Here is a 16,907-nt window from a genome sequence, read left to right on the forward strand (position 1 = left end):
TCCATTGCCCCGCTACAACGCGAACCGTTTCTTTCACAGTTGCCACGCGGCGCAACCAGACTTCCCAAATTCGTCCGTCTTTATCATTTCGTTCACTGCCTCTGGCGAAAGACATTTATGCCCTTGGACGCGCTTCTACAACATCACGGCTATGGACGTGGAAATGCGAGAGGTTCCATCGGGAGCACCAGTTCCTGATTTTACATTAGTTGAAGATGACCTGATAGACCTCGACGAACCGCTCACAAAAAGCACACTGGAACAGTCCGCCTCCGCTCTCACTGTCGCGGAAGAGGCCTTGACCAACGCCGAAGACACCGACAGAGAAGACGGAGCAGAAGCTGACAGCAAAAAATGGGCTATCAACCATGCCCCAGCACCGCGCAAGGTGTCCGAGAGAAAAAGGGCAGACCACGCCGCCTTCGATGTGTGGATTGAGGAACACCAGCAGGATCTCTCGAAGAACCTCCTCGGCAAGTTCTTTGTCGATAACGACGAGACATTGAATTCGCTGATGAGACAGCTTGAGAATCGGCACATCATCACGAGTCCCCGCGACTACCAACTCGAGCTCTTCGAGCTGGCCAAGACCCGAAACACGATCGCCGTGCTGGACACTGGTACGGTCCTTTTTACTGGGGCTTTCCCTCACTGCTCTCAGTCCAGGATTGACAGTCCATAGGCTCTGGTAAAACGCTGATCGCCGCCTTGCTGTTGCGATGGACAATCCAGAACGAGCTCGAGAGTCGATCCAGTGGCCTGCCCAAACGCATTGCTTTTTTCCTGGTCGACAAGGTAGCCCTCGTATTCCAGCAGCATGCTGTACTAACCTGCAACTTGGACTATCCCATCGAGAAGTTCTGCGGTGATATGGTAGAGAACGTATCCGAGGATTTTTGGCGCAAGGCTTTCGACGAGAACATGGCAATCGTCTGCACCGCCGATATCCTCTATCAGTGCCTCAGCCACTCTTACGTCAGGATGGACCAGGTGAATCTCTTGGTCTTCGATGAGGCGCATCACACCAAGAAGAACCACCCTTACGCTCGTATCATCAAGGACTTTTACACCGATGTGAAGGACGAAAACAAGAGGCCTCGCATTCTCGGCATGACCGCCTCTCCTGTCGATGCCCAGACCGACCCGAAGGTTGCGGCCGCCGAGCTCGAAGGCCTCCTGCACAGCCAGATCGCCACCGTTGCCGATCCGACCGTCTTACACAACAGCTCAGCGAAGCCGAAACACGAGGTCGTCGCGGAGTATGACAAGAGGCCCCCAGACTGGGAGACAGAGCTCAACCAGGCGCTGAAGAGCCTCGTCGGCGACCTCCGCGTCTTCCGGAGGCCGTTCGCCTTCACAGACACCGCAGCTGCCGAGCTTGGTCCCTGGTGTGCCGACCGGTATTGGCAGCTCTTTTTCGAGGAAGGAGAGGCGGTCAAGCTGGAATCTAGGGCCGAAATGGAAGCTTTCAGCCAGTCTACCTACGACCAAGGCGTCGGCCACCCTGTCGACAAGGTGCGGGAAGCCCATAATCTGGTGAAGCGGCACACCTTCGCCCGCCCTTCGATCGGCGTGCTGTCCTCCAAGGTCGTCCTACTGCTCAGGATCCTTCGGGAGCAATTCTACCGCGCCAACCACCGTCGGCGATGCATCGTCTTTGTCAGGCAGCGGAACACTGTCTCGCTGCTTGCTGACCTACTGCAGCAGCCAGAGATGAAGATTCCAGGCCTAGTGCCCGGCTTATTGGTAAGGGTCATCTCAGACTTGCCTTAGGGCACTGCCTCATACGATCATTCAGGTTAATCATTCAACAGGTTGGGGGCGGCCATCCCGACGCGAGCTATGGCAACGCAAAGGTGACTTATCGTGACCAGGTCCGAACCATCTACAAGTTCAAAAAGGGCGAACTCAACTGCATTTTTGCCACGTCGGTCGCCGAGGAGGGTCTCGACATCCCGGACTGCAACGCAATCATAAGGTTCGATCTCAACGACACATTAATCCAGTACATCCAATCCCGCGGGAGAGCTCGCCAGGAGGGCTCCGTCTACATTCACATGGTTGAGTCGGGAAATCTGGAGCATCGCAGAAAACTGGCCCAGAACCAGCAGAGCGAAGATGCTCTCCGAAAGTTTTGTGAGGCGATGCCGGAGGACAGGAAGCTGACGGGAAACAACTTCAACATGGACTACTTCTTGCGCAAGGAGAAGGGCCAGCGACAGTACACGGTCCCCGAGACGGGCGCGAAGCTCAACTACAGGCAGAGTCTAGTGTTCCTGGCCGCCTTCGTGGCCTCGCTCCCGCACCCACCCGGGGTCAGCCTCACGGCCGATTACCTCGTCCTCCCTGTGCCCGGAGGTTTCCAGTGCGAGGTGACCTTGCCGGACTCTTCTCCCATCAGGAATGCCACCGGGAAGGTCCATGAGAGCAAGGCGGTTGCCAAGTGCTCGGCGGCCTACGAGATGTGCCTCAAGTTGATCAAGGCCAACTACCTCGATCAGCATCTACGACCCACCTTCACGAAGCAGCTCCACGCCATGCGGAATGCTCGGCTGGCCGTGAGCGCCAAGAAGAAGGGGCGGTACAATATGCGCGTCAAGCCCGAGATCTGGTCTGCCGTGGGCGAGCCCGTCGAGCTCTACGCCCTGGCCTTGACGCTATCGGACCCGACCGTGCTCGGCCGACCGTCGTCTCCGCTCCTCCTGCTGACACGGCAGCCGGTGCAGGAAATCCCATCGTTCCCGCTCTACTTCGGGAGCAATCGCTTCTCTGCTGTTCGTTGCGTTCCGGTTCCTGGGTCTCTCGAGCTTGATGACCGCCAGATCCAAGGCTTGGCTGCTTTTACCTTGGCCGTCTTCAAAGACGTCTTTAGCAAGGAATACGAGGCTACCGTTGCTCAACTCCCGTACTTCATCGCCCCAACAAAATTGGAACACTCCAGCGGGTTCACAGCAGCTGACGGTCCGAGTTGTGTCGTGGACTGGGCCACCATCAGCTTTGTCAGGGAGAACGAGCACATCCGCTACACGTTCGACGAGCTGGATGACTTCTTCAGGGACAAGTACGTTTGCGATCCGTATGATGGCTCTCGGAAGTTCTTCCTGCGCCGGCGCCGTCACGACTTGAGACCGACGGACCCTGTTCCGGAAGGCGTCGTTGCCCCGGGACACAGAGCCTGGCGTGTACCGGGCGGGAATCGCGACATTTTGAACTACAGTCTCAGTGCCTGGCGAAGGTCGCGTGGTTCTATGACTCTCCGTGAGGACCAGCCGGTCGTCGAGGCGGAGCTCTTGCCCATCCGCCGCAATTTTCTGGATGACAACATCAGAGACGACGACTTGGAGCCCAAGCCGTGCTTCCTCGTGCTAGAACCCCTAAGAATATCTCCGGTAAGTGAACAGATGCATGAGAAACACGCGAAATAAGCAAAACGTTGAGAAACTACGTAGCTACCTGTGGACGTGGTGGCCATGGTTTACACGTTTCCGTCGATCATGCACCGCATCGACTCGAACCTCGTCGCTTTGGAGGCCTGCAAGAAGCTCGGTCTCAACATACGGCCGGATCTCGCGCTCGAGGCATTCACCAAGGACAGCGACAACACCGACGAGAACGACGCGGAGAAGATCCACTTTCAGGGCGGCATGGGCAGCAACTACGAGCGGCTCGAGTTCCTCGGAGACTGCTTCCTCAAGATGGCCACAACCATCTCCATCTTCACGCTTTTGCCGGACAAGGACGAGTCTGAATACCACATCGAGCGCATGCTACTGGTTTGCAATCGCAACCTCTTCAACAAGGCGCTCGAGGTTAAGCTGGAGGAATACATACGATCCACGGCCTTTGACCGGCGCAGCTGGTACCCGGAGGGCCTGACTCTCAAGCGGGGAAAGCGGAGAGACGTCGATGGCAAGCACCAGCTGGCGGACAAGACCATCGCCGACGTGTGCGAGGCGCTCATCGGCGCGGCCTACCTGACGGCCCAGGACCGGTCGCCGTCGGACTTTGACCTCGCCGTCCGCGCCGTCACCGTCATGGTCCGCGACAGGAACCACGCCATGAGCTCCTACGGCGACTACTACGCCGCCTACCGGCCGGCCAAGTGGCAGACAGTGCCGTGCAGCCCGGCCCAAATCGACATGGCGGCCCGCTTCCGGGAGCGGATGGGCTACGCGTTCCGGCACCCACGCCTGCTGCGCTCGGCGTTCCAGCACCCGGCCTACCCGACCTTCTACGAGGGCCTGCCGTCGTACCAGCGGCTCGAGTTCCTGGGCGACGCGCTCCTCGACATGGCCTGCGTCGAGTTCCTGTTCCGCCGGTTCCCCGGCGCGGACCCGCAGTGGCTGACGGAGCACAAGATGGCCATGGTTTCGAACCAGTTCCTCGCCTGCCTGGCCGTCTACCTCGGCTTCCACAAGTCCATTGTCCACTGCAGCTCGCAGGTCCAGAGTGAGGTTGCCGGTTTCGTCGCCGAGGTGGAGGGCGAGCTGCGGGCGGCCAAGGAGGGAACGGAGGAGGGGGAGGAAGGGGAGGAGGAGGAGGAGGAAAAGAAGGAGAGGGGCGGCGAAGAGGAGGCATTTGCGCGCGACTTTTGGGTGCGCTGCGCGCGGAGGCCGCCCAAGTGCCTCGCCGACGTGGTCGAGGCCTACGTGGGGGCCGTCTTCGTGGACAGCGGGTACGACTTTGGCGAGGTCCGGCGCTTCTTTGCCGACCACGTCCGTCCCTTCTTCGAGGACATGCGGCCGTATGACGCGTTCGCCCGCAAGCACCCCGTCACCGCTCTCGCCGCCGTCTTGCAGAGCAAAATGCGCTGCCGCGAGTGGCGGCTGCTGGTCAAGGAGCTACCCGTCCCGGCCATGGCGCCGACGGCCGACGATGGCGGTGATGATGGCAATGATGATGGTCGTCGGGTGCTCGACTTTGCGGCCATGGCGAGCCCGCGGCTGGTGTGCGCGGTCCGGGTCCACGGGAGGACGCTCGCGCACGCGGTGTCGGGGAGCAGCAGGTACGGCAAGATCGCGGCGGCGAAGCAGGCGCTCAAGGTGCTAGAGGGGATGGAGCCGGAGGAGTTTCAGAAGGCGCATGGGTGTGCTTGTGGGGTGGATGGGACGGTGGGAGGGGAAGACCGAGAGCCAGATCATGGCTCGGCCGTCTAGTAAGAGAAAGGCGAAAGAAAGGGGGGCGGGGCGGGAAGTGAGGAGGGGTTGATGGCTGGCTCCTACCCGTTGCCATCGGACTCGAAAGAGACGATGCGGATCTATCGGAACCAAAACGGAGAACCGGCTCCCATTAGGGAACTACGGCCAGGATGGTAGGCTATAAGGGCGCCCAAACCCTGCCACAGGATCTGATTTTCTGCGCTGCAGCATCCGTACCTTTGCAAAGGTGCCTTATGGCGTCTGAAGACAGGCCGTGGAAGAAACCAGGCCTTTCTAACGAGCTTGATGATCATTTGCCGTGCAACGTTATTGCCTACACACTCCAGGATAAAGCAGAGCAAACAGAAAAAGTTGCCGTTAACCAACCCGCTTTTTGGTCGTTTAACAATGTTTCGAGTGCAAGCTAAACTGATGCCCCCCCCCCCTACATACCAAAAATAAAATAAAATAAAAACAAAAATAAAGATAAAAGCCAGCAAGAAGTGCTCGAGGTGAACTGCATAGACTTGCTCGCGGAATTGGTGTCCGCTATCCCGATGTTGGTGCGGGAGGCACCTTTGGCTGCAGGAAGGGTGAGCGTCAGAGATGAACACCGCCAACGGGTTGCATATGCATGCAACCGGTACGAACGATTGAGAGTGTTCCTGCCTTTCAAGTGCTGCACGGCGAAATTAAACAAACGAAGCTTGCATAGGGTCATCCCGGCAACGACAGCGCAATTACGGAACGGAATCGTGGTGGCCATGCATGGTCGAGCGGGTTATCGCAAAGGCAAGCAGAAAATACGATGACTGCAGTGTATGTATGTACATACGAGAGTAGAGCCATGTCGAAACCATTCTTTTGTGAAAGAATGCCACGTGGACTTTCGCAGAAGCAATTGCCCCTACTCCGTGGACAGGGTTTAAGACAAACACTTGCGTCGGGGGAAAGAAAAAAGGAAGGCTGCGGCTTGCCTTCGAGAACTAGTACTCTACTGTAGTATCTCTCGGAAGGCAGCAGCCATACCCGAGACTCGTGCAGTTGCCGTCTTGGCTCTGCACGCAGCATGCGGCGTGGGATCGATTCATTTGCCAATGCCCAACCACACGCACCAAAGAGGCAGAAAGGGAAGGGGTAGGGAACTCGGGTGCTATCTCAACCCCACCATCAGCCACCTTCACCTACTACGGAGTACAGAGTGGTATTTACTCCGAGCACCCTTGACCGCCCTGAGCCGTCCTTCCTCAGAGCTGCATTGCCACGTGTAATCCGTAGATGAGGAGAGACAAACGCTCGACATTGGCAATGAAGTGACGGAAGTGATCCTGCGGCAAGCCATAGTGGCTGGGACACCCCCGATCCTGGCCTGACTATGTAGTGTACTGTACGGTCCGTACATCCATACAGGAACTCCACTAGTCTGCACTAGTGGAATCTATACAAACCGATTAACCTACCCTTCCTGGTCAAGCTGATCAAAGTTTAGCTTGCAACTCCAGCATCACTGAAGACGAAATCGCAAACACGGAGTATAATAAAGAGAGCCGAGCCTAGCCAGCGTCGGCTCCCAACAATCATTAGATCCGCCGATCCCGATCGCGATTGAGATAGTCGAGCCAATCGAGTGGGTTTCCCGGGGTGCCGGATGTTTGTGCGAGCAGACGAAAATGCAAAGTGCGGGTTGCCGAATTCTTACAGCGCCGCCCGCGCATTTGGTCCACCGTTCGCTGGTATACAAAATACGCACACCGTTGGCTTACTGTTGCTCAGCATGGTTAAGAGAATGCTACTGACCCAGCCCATGAGGCCGGAGAACACATACTATGTATGCAGCAGCAATAACAAGAGGTTGTGCCTTTGTAGGTGTGCCTCAGTGGACCCTCGCTGGCAACCACTGAGGTGCCAGATCGCTAGAAGAAGATCTCCAGATCGACGACTAGGGGTGCGGGGCTGCTGATCCCTGTCTTTGACGCACTCTCTCCTGCCAAGAAGGACCCACTCCCCTCCAAAAGCCACCCACGAGACAGCAGCTTGGCATTCGAGGAAAAAAAATTAAACTCGACCTTGCCATTGAGGATGAAAGAATGCTTTCTCTGTGGGCCTGATACTGTGAGCCGCGAGCATAGAAGAGACAGAAAGGGAAGGAAAGAAAAGAAGAAAATAGGCAAAAGAGGATCGGCAAAACCTCCCTCCCACGAGCCGCATTCAATTCGACCTCAAGAAAGACTGTGCATGAATCATGTGGACTTCAATGCCCACTTTAGCGTCCATTTCCTCAATTTACGGCAGAGGTCTTTGCCAGGGATGAGGCTTGTCAATGCTGACAAACGGAGAGTGTGGTGTGTTGGTGTATTTCCGGCCCGCGCTTGAGAAATGCCTCAGCACAACCGAGTCTCGGTAGTTAGTCTGTAGGTAGTGTACTAGAGTAGAGAATCAGTACTTGTTATGTCTGTTATCCCTGGAATACGGAATACATTCGGATACAGGGTGATGAACCCGCTTATTCCGTATCTATCAGTACACTACTACACACGGCAGCCGCCAGTTAGAACATGGAAGCTGTGTCGAGGCGCTAAGCAGGAGAGAATCGCCGAAACCACATTCACAGACCTTCGGAATGCAACCCCACCCCGCCTTTCAATGCATGCCGACACGCAGGCGCACGGATGGATTCGATTCTTTCAAACGAAGGAGCACGTCGTCCCTGCATCTTCCCGGTCAAACGAATGCATTCTTGCTCTTTCTGTTGGCCATGCCGTCAAGGTATGCGCTTGCCCGTTTCTGTATGCTCTTCCCATGCTTTCGTCTCTCCACTCCCCAAATTAGAAGGTGTTCCCCTCCCCAAGACGGCCCCGGACCTGCCGATGCAAGTAGCATGCGCTCGGCGGATGGGGTGATGACGGAGCTGAGGAGAGGAGGAAACAACGGGTCTGGTCTATTGGAGAGAGCTGAGGAGAAGAGATACCGGAACCTGGGGGGCGTGCAAGTGCTCGTCGAGCGAGGCAGCGACTGACGCACCCACCTTGGGTACCTTGCCTACCCGAGAGGTGCCTTCCCTACCTAACCTGCGTTAGTTATTAGGGATCTATGTCAAATCCGAGGAAACAGCGCTGCTCTCTCACCCGTTCCCCGCCGGCGAGTCGAGCTGGCCGCTTCTTTGTTTGCCGGATCATGGATGGGGCATCTTGTGGGAACTCTACACTAATCGAGAACCAAGATCAGCTCCGTCGAGCCATGACGACCACCAAGTTACTTACGACGAAGCACTCCACACAAGGACTGTACATACCTTACATACAGTAGGTAAGGTACATATACGCAATTACGGGGTAAACCAGGGGACGTCCATCTTGCCGGTTCCGAGTGGTTGTTACCCGGCAGGGACCCGACAGGGAAGAGGCATCTCCCGTTTTCAGGGGGGGTTCGACTTTGTCCCACCCCAGGGCTCCAGCTCGGCGCAGTCAAATGGATCCCACTCGTCCTCATCGAGCGTACTAGTACACGGCGGCTTCGGACTATCATCCTTTGTGTTTTGCCATTTTACTGGTATATCCTTGCCAACTCTTCTTCTTCATCTCTCGACCCCGCCTCCGTCTGATCTCCCCAAAATTTCCTGTTCTTTTTCATCACTCACAACACATATCACCTCAGTCTTGTCGTTCCCCTTCTCAGGTCTAGACGCCCAGCATCGCCAAATACCTAGGGTGCCTAGTAACCTTTGGGAGCTCAGTGTGCATCAGCTACTAGACACACACTGCCCCGTTAAACAACAGAGTATTGGCGCATCAGTAATAGGCGACCCAGCAAAACCGAGACGGCAAGAAGAGCACCGATTCTAGCACAGCCACGGTTCTACGGCACCGCGCTGCCCTCGCCGCCAGCTGATGGCAGGTCGACCGCGGTAGTGCAATGGGCCTTCTCAGCTTTATCTCCAAGAAAACGGTCAACAGAGGAAAGGCTGGAGCCTCCGTCGTGAGCGCCCAGCCCCTCGAGTCCGCCTCGTCCCAAACCCCCCACCCGCAAGGTGAGGAAAGTCCTCGCAACGGTACTGTAGACATGGCTCGACTGACACGGGTGCAGATGAAAGTGCCGTAGTGGCCGACGATTCAAGGATGGAGGGCTCTCCCTCGGGTGTGCGGGCGGGTTCCAACCAGTCAGAGCTCTCTCTCGGCGCCGCCGCCGCCGAGGACGAGCAGCCAGCTCCCACTCCCAATGTGCCCCGCCTCCGAGAAGAGGACACCGGAGGACTTGGTGCGGCTGAGAATGACCGTCACTCCCGCGTCTCCCTTTCAAAAGGGATGTCCCGGGCGAAAGGGTCTGGTCGGGGAAGGCCGCCTCCACTCTCCTTTCGCATCACAAAGACCGACGGCGTGCCAACGTCTCGTCCAAGCTCTCGAGGCTCCATGGGCACCGTCAAAGGCCCTGTCAACCGCAATTCCGGACGCGTACGTGCCGAGTCCCTCAGGACCAACAATAGCAGTGCGTTCAAGGACCTCCTCGACGCTCAGTCCGAGATCAAGCCGGCCGACTTCAGGGAGAGGGTAACTGCTGCCGGCGCAAGGGACTATGGCGAAGACGTTGCCGACAGAAACTTGGGCCAAAATGGCTTCGATCTTAGCTCGGAGCATGTGAGAGCCTTTTACGCCCAGATGAGAAGAGCCGAATCACAGCACGCGGGGCATCTCACCGGCACCAAAAAGCTGGACCCGTATAAGGCGGGAGTCCGAAGGATATCGCCTTGCGCAAGCCAGCCTTCGTTGTCAAGGGACGCTTATGGAAGCACTTCATCCTCGAACTCGAGGTCTTCGCGCAAAGAGGATTCCGCACGCCGCCGCTCGGTCAGCACCTACATGCCATTATCCTTGGGAAAAGTGAAGAGTTTGCCGTTCGATCGGAAGCATGAGCACCTCGGCGCCCTCCTCTCACCACGTACTCCCGTTCCAGAGGACGAGAGCTTGGACTTTGGCTTCTCTGCTCCGAGGTTGAATACTCCAGTCGTACCTCAGATTCCGGATACGGCGCCATCACCGACGATCCGCACCGCGAGGCGGCCGCGCGATTCCGTCGAACTCGCCAAGCGGAGAGCAGAGGCGCCGGTGCCAGAGGACGGCGATGCTGATGATTCGCCGACAGGCAACTTTGCCCTCTGGTCAGCCGCTCGGCCTCGTCGCTCCTCGGCGATCCTTTCGGCGTCTTCCCCCTCAAAAAAGTATCACAGTCTCCATACCCTGCACTCCTCCGCGTTGTCGACGGTGAGTCGGGAAACGCTACGCAGCCCAGCATCGTTTCCGCTGGAAGCGGCGTCCAAGAACTTGACTCATATTGCCACGGAGATCCCTGTTCAAAAAACATCTGTTCGTCCCGAAGTCAATGACGACCAGAAAGCCACCGCCTCGCCAACATTTCGAGCGCGAACGATCCCCGAAGATGATAGAGCGCATCCTTTGCGAAAACCCCACTTGCTTGCCTCCAAGGAAGAATCTCGGGCCGCCGACATTACCCTCCCGGACGACGATATTCTGGACTATGCCCCACCCATCCGCACCGATAACATACGCAAGTGGTCCGCCTCATCAGGCACACCCACAGCCTGCGAGAGCAGCACCGCCGCTAGCATAGTGACCAGCACCTTCAACCGCCCCCCTTCCCTCCACACGGCCGATACCTCGGTCGACCTCAGCATCGGTACCATCTCTCCGCCGTTGAAACCTACAAAACCCCAGTCCGCCACCCACGACTCGGATTCTGACGTCGAGCCTTATTACAACCCGGATCTTGAGGACAAAGTTCACAACACGGTCCTGCCCGCACCCAGGAAGGGACCGCCAGAAGCGACCGGTATGGACGACTATCTCATCTCCGCCTCCCAACGCGAGCAGTCGCGTAACGAGGGTCCCGAGCCAGCCTCAACCGACCCTCTCTCCCATTACCTTCCCTCTAACACCGTCGCCCCAGAAACCGCGTCAGACACATTCAACATAGATGACTACGTCTCCTCTGACGCCGAGTCTTTGATGAGAGCTCCAACATCAACAACGACGACGGCAGGAACGACTTCCAGTCGCCAACCGACAGCAGAGGGCGAGGAGGAACTGCTATTTAAGGATAATCTGGGGTTTGGACCCGGCGGGATGCAGCTGCCAGGCCTGGCGGATCCCCTTCCCTCGTCGCCTGCGCCAAGGTCGCCGCTGGAGCCCGTGAATGACGTACATGAGAGCCAGAAGGAGTTTGGTATTGGTGAGGGCGGGAGAAGATGGGACCGATACAAGTGTCGGGGCAGCGGCAGCGGTGGCGCGACCGTTTCCGCACCCTATGGTGCGTATAGTTTCGTTCATGATACGCCGGGGTGGGGGGAGGATTATCCTGTGAGGAGGAGCGCAAAACGGGTTGAGGGAGGCAGAAGGCGAGAAATCAGGAGGTTGTCCGCTCTCGGTCATGTTGGGACTTATGACGGCTCTGCGTCTGAGTATAGGGGTGGTGGTAATGGCGGGTATGGTGATAAGCGACGCGAAAGAGGGGGGATGGAGGCCGCAGACGACCACGACGACGGTTATGATGCGGATTACATTGACGAGGATGAAGAACTGTCGCGGCGGCAACTGCAAAGAGCAAAGCAGACAAGGAGGCAACGATTGGAAGGTTGCGAGAAGGAATCCAGGACCCGAAATCATCACCAAGGGGGGGAAAACCAACCTGAACAACAACAACAACAACATGACGAGGGATTGGAGACCCAGATTAAGATAACAAACGCCGTAAGGCTAAGGAAGCAAGCCAGGAGGGCGAGAATGCTGTCCGGGCAGCCTTCGGCGGCCATGTTGCGGCGCAAGGGGCCCACGAGCCAGGGGTCGGGGAAGAGACTGTCGGTGCCCGTTTTGGAGGTTGAAGGGGAAGAGTAAGAGGACGAAATGGCTGGCGACGCTCTTTGGTATTTTCTTTGTGTGTAACCACTTGGGCTTGGGATGGGCATGAGTGGACCACAGGGCCACGGTCATATCATGAGGCATGGACAGGAGAGATGGGTATGGGAATATGACGGGTTATCTGGCTTGGGGTCCGGCGTGGGCAAAAGAGTCGGTCATGGAACGGCTCCAAACGCATGGTGCGATTGATACCCTGGTGTATGGCTGCCGTGAGGTAGCATATATGGCACATGTATGTATGGACAAGGCGCTGATCTAGGTGATGGTGATGATTGAGACACTTGATTCATAACCTGGCGATGCGCAATCCATACGCTCGGATTGAATTCGCAAATCTGTCTCTTTACTTGGTTAATGCCCAGAGGCTGCACTCAGCACCTCGGGCATGGCGAGCCCGGCATACTAATCTCGCCTAACCAAACCTCACGATGATGCGCAGAACCGGTTTCCACTCCCCAAACTTAATCCAAGCTCCTCGCCAGCGCGACGCAGCTAAACCTCAGGTCGGCGGCCTCCCTCTCGAGGAACTTGAGCGGGCCGAGGGCAAGGGCCTTCTCGCTGAGCACGTCCTCGGAGCTGTCGAGGTCGCCCCTCCTCAGGGGGCCCTTGCGCCGGCCGTCGAGCTCCCAGAGGGCGCCGTCGCGGCCCTTGACGAAGCAGACGTAGTGCAGGTCGACGTCGTCGGTGGCGGCGGGGGCGGTGGTGTCGCCCTGCTCGGCGGCGCTCTGGTGGGCGGCCGCGAGGGCGGGGTCGCGCTCGAGCAGGCGCGCGCGCTCGTCCGGCCCGAGCGGGACGGCGGCGGCGAGGAGGCGGTCGAGCGGCGTGCCGGGCTCGACGGCCCGGCGCGCCTCGCCGTTGGCGGCCGCGTGCAGCAGGCCGATGAGCCCGCACGCGTTGCGGATCGTCTGCCGGAACCAGACCACCGGCTCGTCCTCGCCGCGCCCGTCGTACCCGCCGCCGCCGGGGGCCACCGTCGCGTCCTCGGCCAGCCGGTGCGACTCGTACGCGGCCGAGACGGGGAACACGAGCAGCAGCGCGTGCGCCGGCCGCGGGATGAAGGCCAGCAGCGACGGCTCCGTCAGCGAGTACACGTCGTGCACCGCCAGCGACCGCGACAGCCCCAGCGTGTGCAGCAGGTTCGTCATGAGCTCCGGGTTGGCCTCGAGCGGCACGAAGGCCGGCGCCTGGGAGGACGGGTCGGTTGTGGTTGACATTTTTTTTTCTTTCCTTCCTGCTTTTTCTCTTTCTGTTCTTCTTGTTTTGTCCTGGGCGGTTGTCCCTTTTTTTTTCAAGTGTTTTTAGTGTTGCACTTTTGGGAGGTTGTGCCCGACGGAACGAGGGTCGAGCGAACTTGGACGGGGAAGCAGAATAATATATCGACTTGGCCGAGTTGGTTACGGATGTTTTAACTTGACCTGGTGGATTGAGGTCAGCTTAAGCTTATACATACTTGCAAAACGATTTGGTGATGGGAGGAGCTAGGGTAGGAGGGGGAGATGCTACCTTATTGCGTAACGCATGTGTCGACCTGCTTTACCTAGGTCCCTCCCAGAGTAGGCAATTCGTACCTACCTTATATACGTAGAGTAGTAGTAATTACTACTGTACTGCGGTGCATGTGCATGAGCTGCAGGGAAGCTGGAACCAACGCGGTCGCGGGGTAGTGGGGTCGGAGCTCCTGCGAAACCGAAGACGATAGATAAGCTGATAGGATAGGAGCAGCTGACATCATACCTCTCCAAGCCCCAACAACTATCAAAGTCGGTGTCTGTAATCCCCCGACAAAAAGGAACTTTGCAAAGAGGAGCGGAACCCGCTTGTGGTAGAGGTCCTCAGCAGAAGAAGGCCGGGCAATGAAGGAGCGGATAGGGGCATAGCAGTCGGGAACGTGTCCCTGAAGAGAGCAAACGCTGTTTTCAGAGCTAAGAAAGTTATCGCAGATCACCCGAGCATAGCGGTTGACTCCCTCTTTCGTTTTATTTGTACTCTTGTACCGAGATCCGTGTAAACCATTCCTGACGCTTATGCAAAAGCCGTATCCTACAACAAAAAGTATACGTACAAAATCTATCCGCCGACTTATCATATTATACAGACACGAACCCCCCCCCTCCTTCCACCCTCAGGCCCGCGCGGACACCTCACCTTTCTTGCCTCCTTCTTCGGGCACTGCCACGGCCCCGGCCACGGGCCCGGCCTCATCCACCTCCCCCTCGAACATGGGCTCCTGCCCACCCTCGACCCACTCGCCCAGCCCCTCATCGTGCGGCCCGATGAGCTGATCCTCGTCCGGGCCCAGCAGGGTCCTCTCCTTCTTCTCGATCTTCTTGGCCATCTTGCGCATGCGCTGTCTCTTGGTGCGCTGCAGGTCCTCGACGAAGCTCAGCTTCTCGAGGTGGTCGGCAATCTTCTCCTCGACCATCTCCTTGACCTTGAAGGCGAGCCCCTGGCTCTGGAAGACGCCCTGGTAGCGGTAGCTCAGCCACAGGTACATGGTGATGGTCTGGTGGAGCGACTCGAGGCGGTGCAGGTACGTGACCTGCTCCGAGGGCAGGCTGGGGCGGACCTCGTCGAGGACCTCGAGGTCGATGACGTCGAAGTCGAGCAGGCGGCCGCTGCCGAGCTCGGCGACGCACTTGGCAAAGGCCTGCAGCGCGCTGACCTGCCTGGGGTCGCGCAGGTTGACGGGCACGTGCAGGAAGACGCAGCGGTCCGACACGCTCAGGTCGTAGGGCTGGATGATGTCGGCGATCTGCAGCACGACGCTGAAGTCGCACATGTGGAAGCGCGGGGACAGCCGGCTCATCTCGCGCAGGCGGGCCAGGACGAAGCTGATGGGCGTCCGGGGCGGGAAGTAGGAGTGGAAGCGCTCGATGACGGACGGGGGAGGGAAGATGCCGGCGGTCGGGATGGGCGGCGCCTCGGTCTGGAACGCGTCGTTGATCATCTGGAGGTCCTCGTCGTCCAGGGCCGAGACGAGGCCCGGGGCCGGCTTGGACGTGTCGCCCGTCATCTCCTGGGCGGCGGTGCGGTAGCGCCCGGCGCGGCCGCCGATCTGCTTGATCTCGGGGATGGTGAGGGGCCGGAAGGCGGTGCCGTCGAACTTGAAGCTGGACTCGAAGATGACCCGCTTGACCTCGAGGTTCAGGCCCATGCCGATGGCGTCGCTGGCGACGAGGAAGTCGTAGTCGTTGTTGGGGTCGTTGAAGAGCGCCGCCTGGCTGGCGCGCGTCTCGGGCGGCAGGCTGCCGTAGACGACGGCGCACCTGCGGCCCGTCTCCTTCTCGATGCCCGCCTTGAGCTGGTGGATGCTGACCTTGGAGAAGGCCACGATGGCGTCGCCCTTCTGGAGGTTGCCGAACCTGCCCTTCATGCTCTTGTCCATGACCTGGAGCGGGTTCAGCCGTTCGTAGCGGTGGACGATGCACTTCTCGCCGATGCGGGCGCACAGGTCCTGGATGAGCGGCACGACCCGCTCCTCCCCGCAGAGGTGGACCTCCTTGGCCTGGACGCCGAGGAAGGCCTGGGTCCAGGCCCAGCCGCGCTCGTCGTTGGCGATCATCTGGATCTCGTCGATGACGGCGACGTCGACCCTTGCGTTGAGCGGCGTCATCTCGACGGTGCAGCTGTGGAACCAGGTGTCGGTGTCGGCCGGTATCCTCACCTCCTCGCCGGTGACGAGGGCGCACGGCTTGTTCTTGGCCTGGAAGCGGCTCCAGGTCTCGTGGGCCAGCAGGCGGAGGGGCCCCGCGTAGATGCCGGTGCGCGCGTTCTCGAGGGCCTTGAGGGCGTTGTACGTCTTGCCCGAGTTGGTGGGGCCGACGTGGAGGTGGATGGTGCGCTGCATCATCCGGGTGGCCGGGTACCACTCGTAGGGGAAGCGGAGGTCGGCGAGGGCCATGTGCAGCTCGTTGACGGCCTTGGGGAAGCGGGAGCGCATCAGGAAGGTCTGGAAGGCGTACTTGAGCTCGCGGGCCAGGCCGGCGGCGTCGAAGCGGATGAAGGCGTTGCGCAGGTTCCAGAAGAGCGGGTTGTCCTGCCGGCTCGTCTTGCTGCCGTTGGTGGCCAGCTCGAAGGCCCGGTCCAGCACCATCTTGAACAGGCCGACCTCGCGGTCCAGCTGGGACTGGTTGTTGATGCCGAAGGAGCGCCACTCCTCTTTGTTGTCGGCCCAGGCGCCCATCGACTCGATGACCTTGGAGAAGCGCGACTCGACGAGGTTGTGGAAGAGCTGGTAGTTGCGGCGGATCATGAAGGCCGGCCGCCGCAGCGTCGACGACTGCTCATTTTGCAGGCCGGTCCGCAGGAACTTGGCGTCGACATCGCCATATTGGTTTGGGTCCCTGTTCTTTAGGAATTTGGGGTTCTGGAGAGGAGACAAGCCAAAGTCAGGAGCTTTGCAAGACGCAAGGCAGGCACAAAGAGTCGAGAGTCGAGAGATAAGAGAAAACGAAACAGAAAAATAATAACCAAAGACAGACGAGAGAGGAAATGGGAAGGGGGGACGGGAGAGGATTCACGAACGGGAAGGCCAGACGACTTAGAGCGCCATCGCCAAATGACGCGGACTGGTGGTCTTGGGGGTTTCCAGGCGGTCCCGAGAAATGATTTCATGACCGCGTCGAGGGGTCGGCTGAGACCATGCTGGTATGGTGTGCAATCGGTGTCGGTGTTCGGCGGATGAGATCGAGTGTGGGATTGCCTGCATCCTTGTCGCGAAAGGCGCGGTCAATTCGATCAATCTTTTTTTATCATTTATCTTATCGTTCGTTGAATGCCCACTGCTGCCAAGAAGCAGACCACACCTAAGGCTGGGCTCTCGGCATGGGTTCTTCAGGCCCCA

At 58.5% G+C, this 16,907-nt stretch overlaps 4 protein-coding genes across 4 annotated transcripts; 2 read left to right on the top strand and 2 right to left on the bottom strand.

Moving 5' to 3' along the window:
- Positions 1–2: 2 nt before the first annotated feature.
- MYCTH_2299034 (uncharacterized protein) lies at positions 3–5,521 on the top strand. The gene is made up of 4 exons (XM_003660523.1): positions 3–620; positions 683–1,746; positions 1,815–3,389; positions 3,450–5,521. Exons 1-4 carry the CDS (start codon positions 152–154, stop codon positions 5,154–5,156), a joined length of 4,815 nt encoding a protein of 1,604 aa, XP_003660571.1. The 5' UTR covers positions 3–151; the 3' UTR covers positions 5,157–5,521.
- A 3,374-nt stretch (positions 5,522–8,895) lies between these two features.
- On the top strand, positions 8,896–12,089 carry MYCTH_2299035 (uncharacterized protein). The gene is made up of 3 exons (XM_003660524.1): positions 8,896–9,165; positions 9,222–10,979; positions 11,097–12,089. Exons 1-3 carry the CDS (start codon positions 9,051–9,053, stop codon positions 12,038–12,040), a joined length of 2,817 nt encoding a protein of 938 aa, XP_003660572.1. The 5' UTR covers positions 8,896–9,050; the 3' UTR covers positions 12,041–12,089.
- Positions 12,090–12,394: 305 nt separating this feature from the next.
- MYCTH_2299037 (uncharacterized protein) lies at positions 12,395–13,687 on the bottom strand. The gene has a single exon (XM_003660525.1). It carries the CDS (start codon positions 13,276–13,278, stop codon positions 12,526–12,528), a length of 753 nt encoding a protein of 250 aa, XP_003660573.1. The 5' UTR covers positions 13,279–13,687; the 3' UTR covers positions 12,395–12,525.
- A 151-nt stretch (positions 13,688–13,838) lies between these two features.
- MYCTH_2299039 (uncharacterized protein) lies at positions 13,839–16,802 on the bottom strand. The gene is made up of 2 exons (XM_003660526.1): positions 16,589–16,802; positions 13,839–16,430 (listed from the first exon to the last, which is right to left on the bottom strand). The coding sequence occupies exons 1-2, from the start codon at positions 16,676–16,678 to the stop codon at positions 14,187–14,189; spliced, it is 2,334 nt and encodes a 777-aa protein (XP_003660574.1). The 5' UTR covers positions 16,679–16,802; the 3' UTR covers positions 13,839–14,186.
- Positions 16,803–16,907: the final 105 nt, after the last annotated feature.

Source organism: Thermothelomyces thermophilus, chromosome 1, assembly GCF_000226095.1.
Source record: "Thermothelomyces thermophilus ATCC 42464 chromosome 1, complete sequence".
Classification (NCBI taxonomy): Eukaryota; Fungi; Ascomycota; class Sordariomycetes; order Sordariales; family Chaetomiaceae; genus Thermothelomyces; species Thermothelomyces thermophilus.